Source organism: Anguilla anguilla, chromosome 4 (assembly GCF_013347855.1).
Source record: "Anguilla anguilla isolate fAngAng1 chromosome 4, fAngAng1.pri, whole genome shotgun sequence".
Classification (NCBI taxonomy): Eukaryota; Metazoa; Chordata; class Actinopteri; order Anguilliformes; family Anguillidae; genus Anguilla; species Anguilla anguilla.
In genome coordinates, this window is record NC_049204.1 from 2,561,138 (window position 1) to 2,574,263 (window position 13,126).

A 13,126-nucleotide genomic window follows, 5' to 3' on the forward strand; every position below is an offset into this window, starting at 1 on the left:
CCGCATTAATGTGAGCAGTCATGTACGGCGGCCATGCTAACGTGCTCACCGGCAGTAAGAGACAGAGGCACAGGAAGAGCAGCGCTAACCGCATTAATGTGAGCAGTCATGTACGGCGGCCATGCTAACGTGCTCCCTGGCAGTAAGAGACAGAGGCACAGGAAGAGCAGCGCTAACCGCATTAATGTGAGCAGTCGTGTATGGCGGCCATGCTAACGTGCTCACTGGCAGTAAGAGACAGAGGCACAGGAAGAGCAGCGCTAACCGCATTAATGTGAGCAGTCATGCACGGCGGCCATGCTAACGTGCTCCCTGGCAGTAAGAGACAGAGGCACAGGAAGAGCAGCGCTAACCGCATTAATGTGAACAGTCATGTACGGCGGCCATGCTAACGTGCTCACCGGCAGTAAGAGACAGAGGCACAGGAAGAACAGCGCTGACCGCATTAATGTGAGCAGTCATGTACGGCGGCCATGCTAACGTGCTCCCTGGCAGTAAGAGACAGAGGCACAGGAAGAGCAGCGCTAACCGCATTAATGTGAGCAGTCATGTACGGCGGCCATGCTAACGTGCTCACCGGAGGCTGAGTTTCTGCAGGGCCCCCAGAACGTTCTCTTTTGTCACGGAGTCGTTCTCCTCGGTCCTCACGGTGTCCTCCAGGGTCCTCAGGAGGGAGGGGATCTGAGACAGGTACACCCGACCTGGACGGGGGAGCTTTAGCGTTAGCTTCAGCGTCAGAATCTCATCCGCTCCGCCGGGTCTGAGCCCTTACCGGCGACGCAGCGAGCTTAGACTGCACTCACCCTCGGACACGGAGGCGAAGGCGTTGACGAGCCGGGCCATGTACTGCCGGACGACCTCGTTCTTCGACTTCAGCAGGTGAAGCACGCTCTTCTGCTAGAGCGGGGACAGACCACGTTTGAGCGCAAGGCAGGAACTCGCCCCCCGCGTTCGCTTTCCAAAACCCGCGTTTCCCTCCCAGTCCCGCTCTGCGCACGTTCACTTTAACGAGACGAGAGTGCGTTCACCTGGCCTCCAGGCCGCCACACAGAGAGGAGCACTTCACACTCCTGTTTCACGAACGTGGAACTTTTTTTTAGTTTTTTTTTTTATTGAAGTGACACTGATTTATGTCCCGTGGCTCTTGTGCACAAACAATGACAGTTTACATTTTCGGAGGGAGGGCCGGGACCCGTGGGGGATTGGCTTTGTCCCGTCAGCGCTGCTGCTGTTGTGTAGATCTGCGCCCTGAGCGACTGTGTGAACGCTGAACGCACCGCGTTGGGGGGGGGGGGGGGGGGGGGGGGGATGTTACGGAGTCGAAAAGCCGCCCCAGCGCAGAACCAGCCCTGCAGGTGAGAGACCCCGTCACCTGATCCGCCTCCTTACGTTACCTTTCCCAAACAGCCCACGGAGTGTCCCCACAAACGGGCGCACACCATCTGAGCCTGGGACGTTTGTGTAAGAGGCTCGCCGCTGTGTGAGCGCGCTTGTGGGCGAGAGACCCGCTATTGATGCAGGTGAGAGAGGGCTAGGGTTACGGGCTGAGGTTCGATGTAGGCCAAGCCCCGAGCCCTGGGAGCAGCGTGCTGTCCGACAGGCAGCACAGAGACTCCTGGGAATCCGTGCATGACCCAGGGCTCAGGTACAAAGGAGGTTCGATAGTCGTAATTCTTTACATTTATATAGCGCTTTTTTCAAAACTCAAAGTGCTTTTTATTTATTTTTTTTTTTTTACAGTGATGAGGGGGAAACTCACCTCAGCCACCACCAATGTGTAGCACCCACCTGGGTGATGTACGGCAGCCATTTTGCACCAGAACACTCACCACACATCAGCTGAGGTAGTGTAGTACAAGTGTGCTGTAATGTGCCATACTGTGCTGTGCTGTACTGTGCCATACCTGGCCTGGCCTGTGCTGTAATGTGCCGTACTGTGCCATACCTGGCCTGTGCTGTGCTGTTCTGTACTGAGCTGTGCTATACAGTGCCATGCCATACCTGGCCTGTGCTGTACTGTGCTGTGCCGTGCCATACCTGGCCTGTGCTGTGCTGTGCTGTGTCGTACCTGGCCTGTGCTGTAGCAGTCCAGGAGGTCGTTGCTGATGAAGGCCTGCAGCACAGTGTCCCTCTGCTCCCCGTGAAGGGAGCGGGTCAGCCTCTGAAAACCAGCAGAGAGAAGGTCCCCTCAGTTCAGCCCCAGCGCAGGTTGACCGCCAGCACAGCATTCCCGTCCCGCTACTTTCACATGAACACTTTTACCCTGCGCTGCTGTCTCACAGTGAAAACCCCCAGTCTGAGGAGAGGTGCTCAGACTGCGGGGTTCAGGCAGGTTTAGCGCTAAGTTGTAGGGTTTTTTAGGGAGGTTTAGCTCGGGCTCCAGAGCTTAAGGCAGCTTTAGAAAGTGATGAGAGGCAGAAACACAGCACACTCTGGGGGGGGGGGGGGGGGGGGGACGCCCGCTGAATACAGACTCTCACCGTCGCCAGGAGAGCATTGATCAGTCAATCGGTCGATTTTAAATTCTAAAACCGTCCGGTGACTTTGCAGTTCCTTTTCTCTGACTCTGCTAAATGAGAAAAGAGAACGCGGGGGTAATGGGGGGGGGGGGGTAATGGGGGGGTGGGGGGGGGTAAGGGGGGGGGGTAAGGGGGGCGGTTTGGCGCCTGACGGGGACCCCGTGCCCCCCAGGCCTCGCTCACCCATCGCAGCGCCTGCAGCAGCAGCGCTCTGAGCCGGTCGGTGCCGTTCAGCAGGTCGCGCTTCAGCTTCTCATAGTCCAGCGACGGCAGCAACGGCACGTCCTGCACTTTGCTTTAAAAAAGAAAGAAAGAGAGAGAGAGAGAGGGGGGGGGGAGAAAGAGAGAGAGAGAGGGGGGGAAAGAAAGAGAGAGAGAAAGGGTTTAAAGACGGGAGACCTGGCCGAACCCACAGCCACACTGGGCGTCCCCCTGGGCCCTTGTGCGGCCCCATTGGCTGCCGGTTCTAACGACTGGGGCGGAACCTCGACCCGATCCAGACCACATTTCACCCGCTTCGGGGACAAAACCGAAAGGTTCCATTGAACGCGGCCAATAAAAAAAAAGACAGCCAGAGAGTTGCAGGTCCTGAAGACGAATACTAATTTTAAAATAACAAGCATAAAGTTCTCTTTAATCGGCAACCCATCACAACATTTTGGATTTATTCAAAACTGAAATTCTGCTGGACACTTTACAAACCTGTAATGGCTGTTTTCCTTGATTTTGAGAAAGGAATAAAAAGGACACACACACACACACACACACACACACACACACACACACACACACACACACACACACACACACACACACACACACACACACACACACACACACACACACACACACACACACACACACACACACACACACACACACACACACACACACACACACACACACACACACACACACACACACACACACACACACACACACACACACACAGTTTCACTTACGGAGGTGCGATCGACGCTCGCAGCATTGAAGATGCCTGAGGAGGAAGAGGAGAAGGCCTCTGCATGAACTCAAAGGGGCCAATCACATCACACCATGGCTGTCCACTGAACAACATGCCACTGCTAACAAAGAATAGGTCTGTCTGCCAAGTTAACAGAACTGTGACAAAAACAAGTACCAATAACAAATGAGTGAGGAACAAAAAAAATTAAGAACACTAAATTAGGCTGAGTTTTAGACCAGGTCTGCCAAACCCTGGTCCTGGAGGGGCACAAGTGTCGCTGCTGGTTTTTGTTTTCACCTTAAAATTCAGCCACCCGCTCAGCTGATTTAAGAGGGTAATCAGCTGCGTTAAATGTTCATTTACGCACTGAGGAAGGATGAAAACCCAGCAGACGGCACCTCCGTCTGGGACCAAGGTGGGGCAGCCATCAGACCTCCAGACAGCACCTATGACCATGACCTCGGCCCAAAAGACATTACTCACCGGGAAGGCTCCGCCCTGGATGAATAAAAAAGGGGGTGTGGTTATTCTAATGAGGGGGGCGGGGCAAACCACATGCATAGCCCTCGGGATGTACACGGATTGGCCAGTAATGTCCATGCAGCAGATCACAAGGACACTGCAGTCGGGGGGGGGGGGGGGTGTTAGTGTGCAGTATTCTCCATTATCTCCACATTCAAAACCCCCTCCTGGGCTAAAGATCCCACTGAACGCTGCTCATACAAACCAAACCACCAAATCTGGAATCTTCCATCTCTACAAAACGGGTCAAACACAGGGAATATAGGCCTGCCTCTAATAATGGTGCTTCTCTGGAAAGTGAAGCCAAGGTGGGATCTAGTGAAAGGATGTGACTTAACTGTCACTCTGGTTAGGCCTCCAGCTGTTCATTCCTCTTCTGCAAGAAGACCTAAGTACAGGCTAACCGAAAAAAGTTCTTATCTTTTTCAACATGAACATACTTCATGTAACACAATGCCAAACATTGCATCACTTTACCACTGAAATGGTACAGGAGTAATGGCACATCTTCATATTTTATATATATATATATATATATTTTGGAGCAGGGAATGGAGATACCGCAGAATTAGTATCCCGCATTCAGCCCAAAGCATTCACAGCGCTGAGCGCTCCCCCGTGTTAGTGATCTCAAGCCAAGCCATGCCAGGCAGCACACACAGCTCAGCTAGCAGAAGGAGCCGTTAGCGTTTTAACCGCATCGTAAATAATAACTAAATAATAAACGGACGAACATCGATACTCGTGAAACATGTCGGCTGAGGTCCGCTAAACGGAGAGAACGCACCGTCACTCCCACAATTAAACCTCTTTTCCACGCTCCTGAGCGACGTTCGCCTGAGCTTGTGAGGCTCCGGGAGTAAGCCTGTACGACGCACGCTGAGGGCGAAACAATGGTGCTCCCGTCAGAATAAAACTTCCCCGATGGTGTTTTGAGACTTGATCATTATCGCCCATCCACACACTGGAACAGAGCCTTAACAGATACCAGACCATGGGGCCCATCCACACACTGGAACAGAGCCTTAACAGACACCAGACCACGGGGCACATCCACACACTGGAACAGAGCCTTAACAGATACCAGACCATGGGGCCCATCCACACACTGGAACAGAGACTTAACAGATACCAGACCATGGGGCCCATCCACACACTGGAACAGTGCCTTAACAGATACCAGACCATGGGGCCCATCCACACACTGGAACAGAGCCTTAACAGATACCAGACCATGGGGCCCATCCACTCACTGGAACAGAGCCTTAACAGATACCAGACCATGGGGCCCATCCACACACTGGAACAGAGCCTTAACAGATACCAGACCATGGGGCCCATCCACTCACTGGAACAGAGCCTTAACAGATACCAGACCATGGGGCCCATCCACACACTGGAACAGAGCCTTAACAGATACCAGACCACGGGGCCCATCCACACACTGGAGCAGAGCCTTAACAGATACCAGACCATGGGGCCCATCCACACACTGGAGCAGAGCCTTAACAGATACCAGACCACGGGGCCCATCCACACACTGGAACAGAGCCTTAACAGATACCAGACCACGGGGCCCATCCACACACTGGAACAGAGCCTTAACAGATACCAGGCCCATCCACACACTGGAACAGAGCCTTAACAGATACCAGGCCCATCCACACACTGGAACAGAGCCTTAACAGATACCAGGCCCATCCACACACTGGAACAGAGCCTTAACAGATACCAGACCATGAGGCCCATCCACACACTGGAACAGAGCCTTAACAGATACCAGACCACGGAGCCCATCCACACACTGGAACAGAGCCTTAACAGATACCAGACCCATCCACGCACTGGAACAGAGCCTTAACAGATACCAGACCATGAGGCCCATCCACACACTGGAACAGAGCCTTAACAGATACCAGACCCATCCACGCACTGGAACAGAGCCTTAACAGATACCAGACCACGGGGCCCATCCACACACTGGAACAGAGCCTTAACAGATACCAGACCACGGGGCCCATCCACACACTGGAACAGAGCCTTAACAGATACCAGACCACGGGGCCCATCCACACACTGGAGCAGAGCCTTAACAGATACCAGACCACGGGGCCCATCCACACACTGGAACAGAGCCTTAACAGATACCAGACCACGGGGCCCATCCACACACTGGAGCAGAGCCTTAACAGATACCAGACCACGGGGCCCATCCACACACTGGAGCAGAGCCTTAACAGATACCAGACCATGGGGCCCATCCACACACTGGAGCAGAGCCTTAACAGATACCAGACCACGGGGCCCATCCACACACTGGAACAGAGGAACAAAGCCGTAGAGGGATGAGCCGCCCAGGGAAAGTCGTAAACGCCCTCACTATCGCACGGAATTCTCCATTTTTTGTTCGGCGACAGTCCATGGCGACCATTGTGCGCCCTGTCTCCGCGGTGCTCGGGGCGAGCGAGCTGGCTGTTTGCCGCCTGTGTGGACTGCGTCATTAACCTCGCCATAATCCGCTCCCTGCGCACAGACGTTACTGACACACATCAGGCTCCGCAGGTCCAGTTTCTCCCCATCGGCGGAAAGGCCCTCACATTGAGTAAATATAAAGTTACGTGGAGTGCTGAGGTAGAAAACTCCCACACAAACACATAAAGGCTTACATAACTGTGAATTAATGCTGACAGTTTAAATGCGGCGCTTCCAGACATTAGATTGGGATTTTGCAGAGACACGATGGCGCCAAGACGTGCCAAATCGTATATCTGGCTTATAGCACATGAACATTAATTCTGCATGTAAATACAGGAATACGTAGGTTACAGATCAATAAAAAATGATAAAAAGTGGGAGGGGGGGGGCAGGGGGTTTTCTTTTTTAAAAGGTGGTCAATAAACAAAGTGGGCAGGTGGGGGGGCAAGGTACTTTAAAATAAATAAATAAAGTACTCCCTCTGGGATAGGACAAACGAACTGGATCCCATCTAAACGAAGACAATCATCTTAACAATGAAGGACTATGGACAGATAATCCCATTGAACTAGGACAGAGTGATGGGGGTGGGGGGTGAGAACATGTGGACGTACGATACAGACAAAAGGGAAGGATGCAAAGGACGGGGGTGAGGGGGCAAGACCGGAAGGGAGCAAGCAAGACGGGAGGGGGGGGTTATGAAAAAAATGAAACTTCAGCAACTTACATATCCATCATCATTGTCATTGTATGGGCTCAAAGAGTAATATCCCTTAATGCACAGACATCGACAGAAGAGAAGCCATCAGAGATTTTAGGTAAGGCATGGAAATGGAAGAGACACATTCACAGAACTGCACACAGAGAGAGAGACGAGCCTCCCGCTCGGCCGTAGGGCTGCGAGAGGACCTGAAGCGACACCGAGACTCCATTTTATACTGCGCTCGCATCACATGACATCACGAGCAGTATTCGGCAGGCAGCTCTCATAGCGTGTGTTACGTAAAACAGGAAGTGAAATCACGAAGTCTAAGCACGTGTGGCTTTTTTTTTCCTTTGGTCAGCTACATGTCATTGGGAAAATCTACAGGAATCCGGTGCAGAAAAATCTGATTTTAAAAAGGCTTGGACTCTGCAAGCCCTAAAAGCCATTTTGCACTTTGCACTGGGGATTGAAAAGTTCTCAGCTCGGTGGAGATAAATTTAGCATGGTGAGAAACAATTATAATACAGTTTTACCTTTCAGTAAGCATTTGATGGAAATGTTTACGCCGTATACAGTGCATGCATAGAATAATAAACATTTTACTGATACAACAAAGACAATACAGCACTCAGTATGGAGAAACCATGGCAACACACTATTTCTTTTTTAAACACAGGTGTGCCAAGATATAACACACAAGCGACACAAGAACAATGAGGAACATCTCCCCATCACTGAATACTAATTGCGACAGATTGCTTTTTTTATGGAGAAGTACTGAGCGTGGTTTTATCCAAAGGTCACTCATATTAAGAGAGAGCAGCTAATATGTGTCACAGGCAGGGGCCAGGGGAAACAGACATCCCCTCCTGCACAGCTGCACAGGGATACAGGTGCACAGGTGTACTGGGGCACAGGTACACAGGTATACAGGTCTCACAGGCATACAGGGGCACAGGTACACAGGTGCATAGATGAACAGAGTACAAGTAAACAGATGTACAGGTACACAGGTGTATGGAGTACAGGTAAACATGTGCAGGCAAACAGGTACTCATTTGCACAAGTATACCGGTGTACAGGTGCACAGGTATACAGGTACACAGGTGTACAGTTGCACAGGTATACAGGTACACGGGTGTACAGGTATAACGGGTACATAGGGGCACAGGTACGCAGGTACACAGGTGTACAGGTACACAGGTGAGACTTACAGTGCCCGGCCTGGTGAAGTCGATGCTCTGAGCTGTGCTGTGCCTCATCTGGCTGCTGAAGAGACGCACACAGATGCTCTGCAGGTATTCTGGGGAGATCTGCAACAACAACAGCGCATGCATCCCATCAGCCCTCGGGGAGGACGCGGGGCTGACGTATCCCAGAAGCCCTCGGGGGCGGGGAACGTGACTCAGAGCTGAACGAGGAGAGATGGGCCAGGGGGGAGTTGGAGTGTGACGCTCACCATTTTTCCGCTGATGGTGGCCACCAGGGAGTCCACCAGCTCGGCCGTGACGCCGATCAGGTTGTGGTAGTCGGCCTGCAGCTTATTCAACCGCCGCATGCCGCTGGCTGCCCGCCGCTCCGCTTCGGCTAGCTGCTGCTGCAGCTGCTGCAGCTCCTCTGCAGACACAGCGCGCCCGGGTCACACCATCGCATGCACGCGCATGCACCCGCGCATGCACGCACGCAGTCCGTTTTACACACGCATGCAGTCACCACGCTCTCGCTTACAGAACAGCTTAAAAAGAGTATTTGCATATTACAGCACAGAAACAAAAAACTGGTGTTCATATTTAATGCATGTACTCATAATCGCTATATTTCACAACACAAATGCGTTTCTGTTACTCGTGCTCGTACAAGCATATTTAAATAAAGCTTATTCAAAATATGTGTGAAACATCCTTTTGCAAGCATTTTGTATTTGAGACGATGCATGTGTTGTGTTGCCTCGCTGACAGGAAGGGACATCACCTTTATTTCCTTTTGCGCTCTCCTTCTGAGTTCCTGCCGTTAAGGAAACAGCCAATCGCCACACAAAGACTCAAACACGTTCTCCGGATGAACACGAGCCACGTTAGCCATCATAACACAGCACGTCCGTCCACCGTGATTATACCAGGAAAGTTACTGTAAACTCATCCCTGTATGAAGCCAGGATCACATGTATGTAGTTACAGTCTTGAGCATTAAGACTGATGTAACTCCCCGAGTGTACAGGTGCTGGGACAGGTAAAGGCTACATGACGCCAAACCTCTGCCACTCACTGAAATAAAATGGTCTCTTCTCTTTCAATGAACAAAGGAAGGAAAACCAACACAGCATATCACAAATAAAGCCCCAATTGTTTAATACATTGTCATAAATATCCCGTCTGTCTTTTTAGCTTTACACCACTTACGTCTTGTGGTTCTGGGGTACAATCAGATTTTCCTTTGAGCCCAAAGTTTCACAGCAGTAGTAAAATATGACTTTGTTTTTTTTGCTTTTGTGTTTTGCCCAGAAAGAGTTTGTCCAAGCTGGGTAAAAATACAAGCAGGGCTCAGCGTGAGCATACTAATGTTGTGTTTACTTGTCGAGAGAAAGAGAGAAAAGCTTTAAATCTGCGTCTGAGAGACAGAGCAAACAGAAACTCAGTTTCGTTTTTTTTGTCTGAAGTCAAAAGCATTGTTCCAACGCGGCTGGTCCTTACTCGCCGGCTCTTGTGTTTGCTCATTTTCAGAGAGAATGCGGCTGCTTTGTATTCCCAGACGACACACAGACCTCGAACGCGGCGATTATAAACGAGCGGGCCCCGTGCTCACTTAATGAAAAAAAACTCAAGCCGCGCGCGACTGCATGCTTGGAAAGGTCACGCCGAGCCTGCTCATCTGCTTCCTACGCGTACGGACAGCGAACGAAGGAAGCGCACGCCGCCGTTTTGCAAAGGATACGCACAGAGCGAACAGCCTGGGAGCGTTCGAGGCTTTCAGAGTCGATGACAAAAAGCGCTCCAGCTTTCGCCTCAACTCCGGCATCCACGACTCCTGAATAGAGAGGAAATTAGGCGTTAAGACATCGGCGTATATTACACACACACACACATATTTATTTTCATTTAAATGGCATGCTCTTCTCTAAGATTGTACATGGGGCGGCAGTGTAGTATAACAGGTAAGGAACTAGTCTTGTAACCTAAAGCTCATAGGTTCGGGTAGGACACTGCCGTTGTACCCTCCAGCAAGGTACTTGACCTGCATTTCTTCAGTATATATAAACCGATGCAGTGTAAATGTTATGTAAAAGTTGTGTAAGTCGCTCTGGATAACAGCATCTGCTAAATGCCTGTAATGTAAAGTAGCATAGAAGCTGCTGGGTAGCTACGGTACAGATGGGCCCCACGATCTGGCACTTAATCCACAAAATGGCAGTGCCAACGCAACTGGCAATGTGCAACTGGCTCTTGAGTGGTCCAGGAATGGGAAAAGTCTAAGCATCTTCTGCTGACTGCATGGAACATAGCGCCTGCTATGTATGCTTTCAGTTCAGTGTGCAGGGCATAGCACCTTCTACGTATGCTTTCAGTTCAGTGTGCAGGGTGTAGCACCTTCTGCGTATGCTTTCAGTTCAGTGTGCAGGGTGTAGCGCCTTCTAAGTATGCTTTCAGTTCAGCATGTATAGTACCTTCTACGTAAGCATTCAGGTCAGTGTGCTGCGTATGCGTTCAGTTCAGTGTTCAATGTATGCGTTCAGTTCAGTGTGCTGCGTATGCATTCAGGTCAGTGTGCTGCGTATGCATTCAGTTCAGTGTGCTGCGTATGCATTCAGTTCAGTGTGCTGCGTATGCATTCAGGTCAGTGTGCTACATATGCGTTCAGTTCAGTGTTCTACGTATGTGTTCAGGCGAGGACGCGGAACGCAGAAGCACCTGGAAGAGGGCTCTGAAGGCCGGGTGAACCATGGGGTTGGGCACGAAGGGCAGGGCGTAGAAGGGCAGGAACTCGGTGGTCTGGCTGAGCGCAGCTCCTCTCGTCTCCAGGTAGTGCTTAAAGTGCTTGATCCTGTCCTCAAAATCCACCCTGTCCTGAGGGGCCAGAGAGGGACAGAGAGCCACAGCACTTTCACAGAAACCCAAGAAACATTCCAGAATTAGCATGGCACAGGACACGATGTTCAGGGTTAAATCCACATGTTGTGCTACATTCAGCCACGTTCAAAATCTGAATTAAAGAGCAGGTCGAAGCTCATCTGGCCAAGACTATGCAAACGCATCAGGACGTTCTGTCACATGGTGTCGCTCCTCCTGTAAAAGGGTTTTTGGAGCAATGGGGACATCTGTTGGCTAAACTCCTACTGTAACTGTAACTTATTCTTGTGGAGAACTAAACATAAGATACTTTTTAATTTAAAATGTCAAATAACAACTGTAAATAGGACAACCTTAAAATACAAAACATAAAGGAAAGAAAAACATTTTCAAACTGAGAAACATTCCCAATCCACAACAGACCAAAAGGAAATATTTTGCCATGTTGGGGGCAGTTAAAGCTGTTTTAAGCTGTACTAGTATGTTGTCTACTCCGTGTCTGTCCTTTGTCCGGTTATGTGTCGTGTATGCACTGACACATAACCGCTACATAGCCCCAAATGCACAGACACATAACCGCTACATAGCCCCAAATAAGACTTGTGAAATTGCATTATGTGTCGTGTATGCACTGACGCTTTTACACAAATGAAGTTTCTGACGGATAAATAAAGTTATTTAGATTCTTTTTTTTTTTTGATTGAGTTAAAACGTCTGCTCTGGGTGGGAGGCTTACAGGTCCTCCTGCAGAGTATTTCAGAGGGTAGATGGCGAAGTGGATGTGCAGGTAGAACTCCAGCTTCTGTGCCACAGGGTCAAAGTCCCGAACATCGGATGGGATGTTCCCGTTCCACAGCTCAAAGAACACTTTGCAGTCCCCGTCTTCAAAGGAGCTGAAGAGGTCTTTCTGTTAAAATGCATTAAAAAGGGCGATGGCAGTTCAGTGGCAGCACAGGTAAGAAGTAGAACTTAAAACAAACTACACTAGTCTGGACTTTACCTGTATGATTAACGTTTTAGAATTGCTCAAGATGCTCCCCGAAACCTTCGGAACTGGTTTCCCTTTGGCCTTGCATTCCTTCTCAAACTGCTTAACCGTTTCTTCAAATTCACCAAACTTGAGAAACTGCAGAATAGACAAGTGCAAAACAGAAACACAAACGTCAGCTGCGTACGGAGTTAGTGCAGAAGACAGAATTCCATTTAAGCTCTTGGGTTTTCAAAGACAAAATACAATATGATCCAGTTAAATTACTACAAATGACTATGCTGGGTTATTCAGTTAAGGATTTATTGAGGATGAATGAATACATACCTCCTTAACCATTCCAAGAAGATCTGCTTCATAAGCCAGAACGTCCCCCATATCGAATGTTCTCTTGGTATTCATATGCAGATTCTAACAGAAAATTGACAGGAGTTATCGATAGTTGCTGAATCAATAATTACAACTAACAGCTAGGTCTTAGAAGCATAGCTAGCTAATCTGTGCGGTAGTACGAGTTACCAAGTTGTGCATATCAAGTCAGTTTGGTTGCTAGATAAAATCCAACTAATTTTGACAAATGTCTAACGTTAACATTAGTCAACGCACATAAGTGCAGACTGCTAGCGAAACTGAACAATAACGTTAACTTTTATAACAGGTAATTAGCAGTCTCGTTAGCATACGTCGCAAAAGACGTCGTTTCAAATCAAAACAGCACAGCTAGCTAACTGCAATACAATTTTGTTCTCCAGCTTGCAAGTGAGCGTTACATATATTACATTTAGGTAACAAATGGCTAGCTAGCCAGGTAGGTAGCTATTCTATTAGCTAGCTAAAGTTATCTTGGAAACTATATACTTGACATGCTACGAATACAACTGAATG

At 49.7% G+C, this 13,126-nt stretch overlaps 2 protein-coding genes across 7 annotated transcripts in view; one reads left to right on the plus strand and one right to left on the minus strand.

Moving 5' to 3' along the window:
* Positions 1-13,126, minus strand: part of LOC118224713 (lisH domain-containing protein ARMC9) — a 30,901-nt gene that overhangs the window by 17,251 nt on the left and 524 nt on the right. The window contains exons 2-16 of one of the 6 annotated variants that reach the window (XM_035412358.1): positions 12,569-12,652; positions 12,254-12,379; positions 11,990-12,160; positions 11,095-11,250; positions 10,121-10,213; positions 9,161-9,185; positions 8,649-8,806; positions 8,404-8,502; positions 7,211-7,255; positions 3,970-3,984; positions 3,482-3,516; positions 2,703-2,814; positions 2,069-2,161; positions 804-897; positions 578-701 (exon numbers count right to left, since the gene is read on the minus strand). In XM_035412358.1, coding sequence (XP_035268249.1) covers positions 578-701; positions 804-897; positions 2,069-2,161; positions 2,703-2,814; positions 3,482-3,516; positions 3,970-3,984; positions 7,211-7,255; positions 8,404-8,502; positions 8,649-8,806; positions 9,161-9,185; positions 10,121-10,213; positions 11,095-11,250; positions 11,990-12,160; positions 12,254-12,379; positions 12,569-12,643 — 1,421 coding nt within the window. In that variant the 5' untranslated portion in view covers positions 12,644-12,652. The remainder of the gene's footprint in view (positions 1-577; positions 702-803; positions 898-2,068; positions 2,162-2,702; positions 2,815-3,481; positions 3,517-3,969; positions 3,985-7,210; positions 7,256-8,403; positions 8,503-8,648; positions 8,807-9,160; positions 9,186-10,120; positions 10,214-11,094; positions 11,251-11,989; positions 12,161-12,253; positions 12,380-12,568; positions 12,653-13,126) is intronic. The other 5 variants (XM_035412359.1, XM_035412360.1, XM_035412361.1 and 2 more) reach the window with 5 other exon arrangements.
* xxylt1 (xyloside xylosyltransferase 1) overlaps positions 12,156-13,126 on the plus strand; it is a 50,358-nt gene continuing 49,387 nt past the window's right edge. Inside the window, exon 1 of the mRNA XM_035412373.1 lies at positions 12,156-12,208. The gene's annotated coding sequence lies outside the window, so the exon portion shown is untranslated. The remainder of the gene's footprint in view (positions 12,209-13,126) is intronic.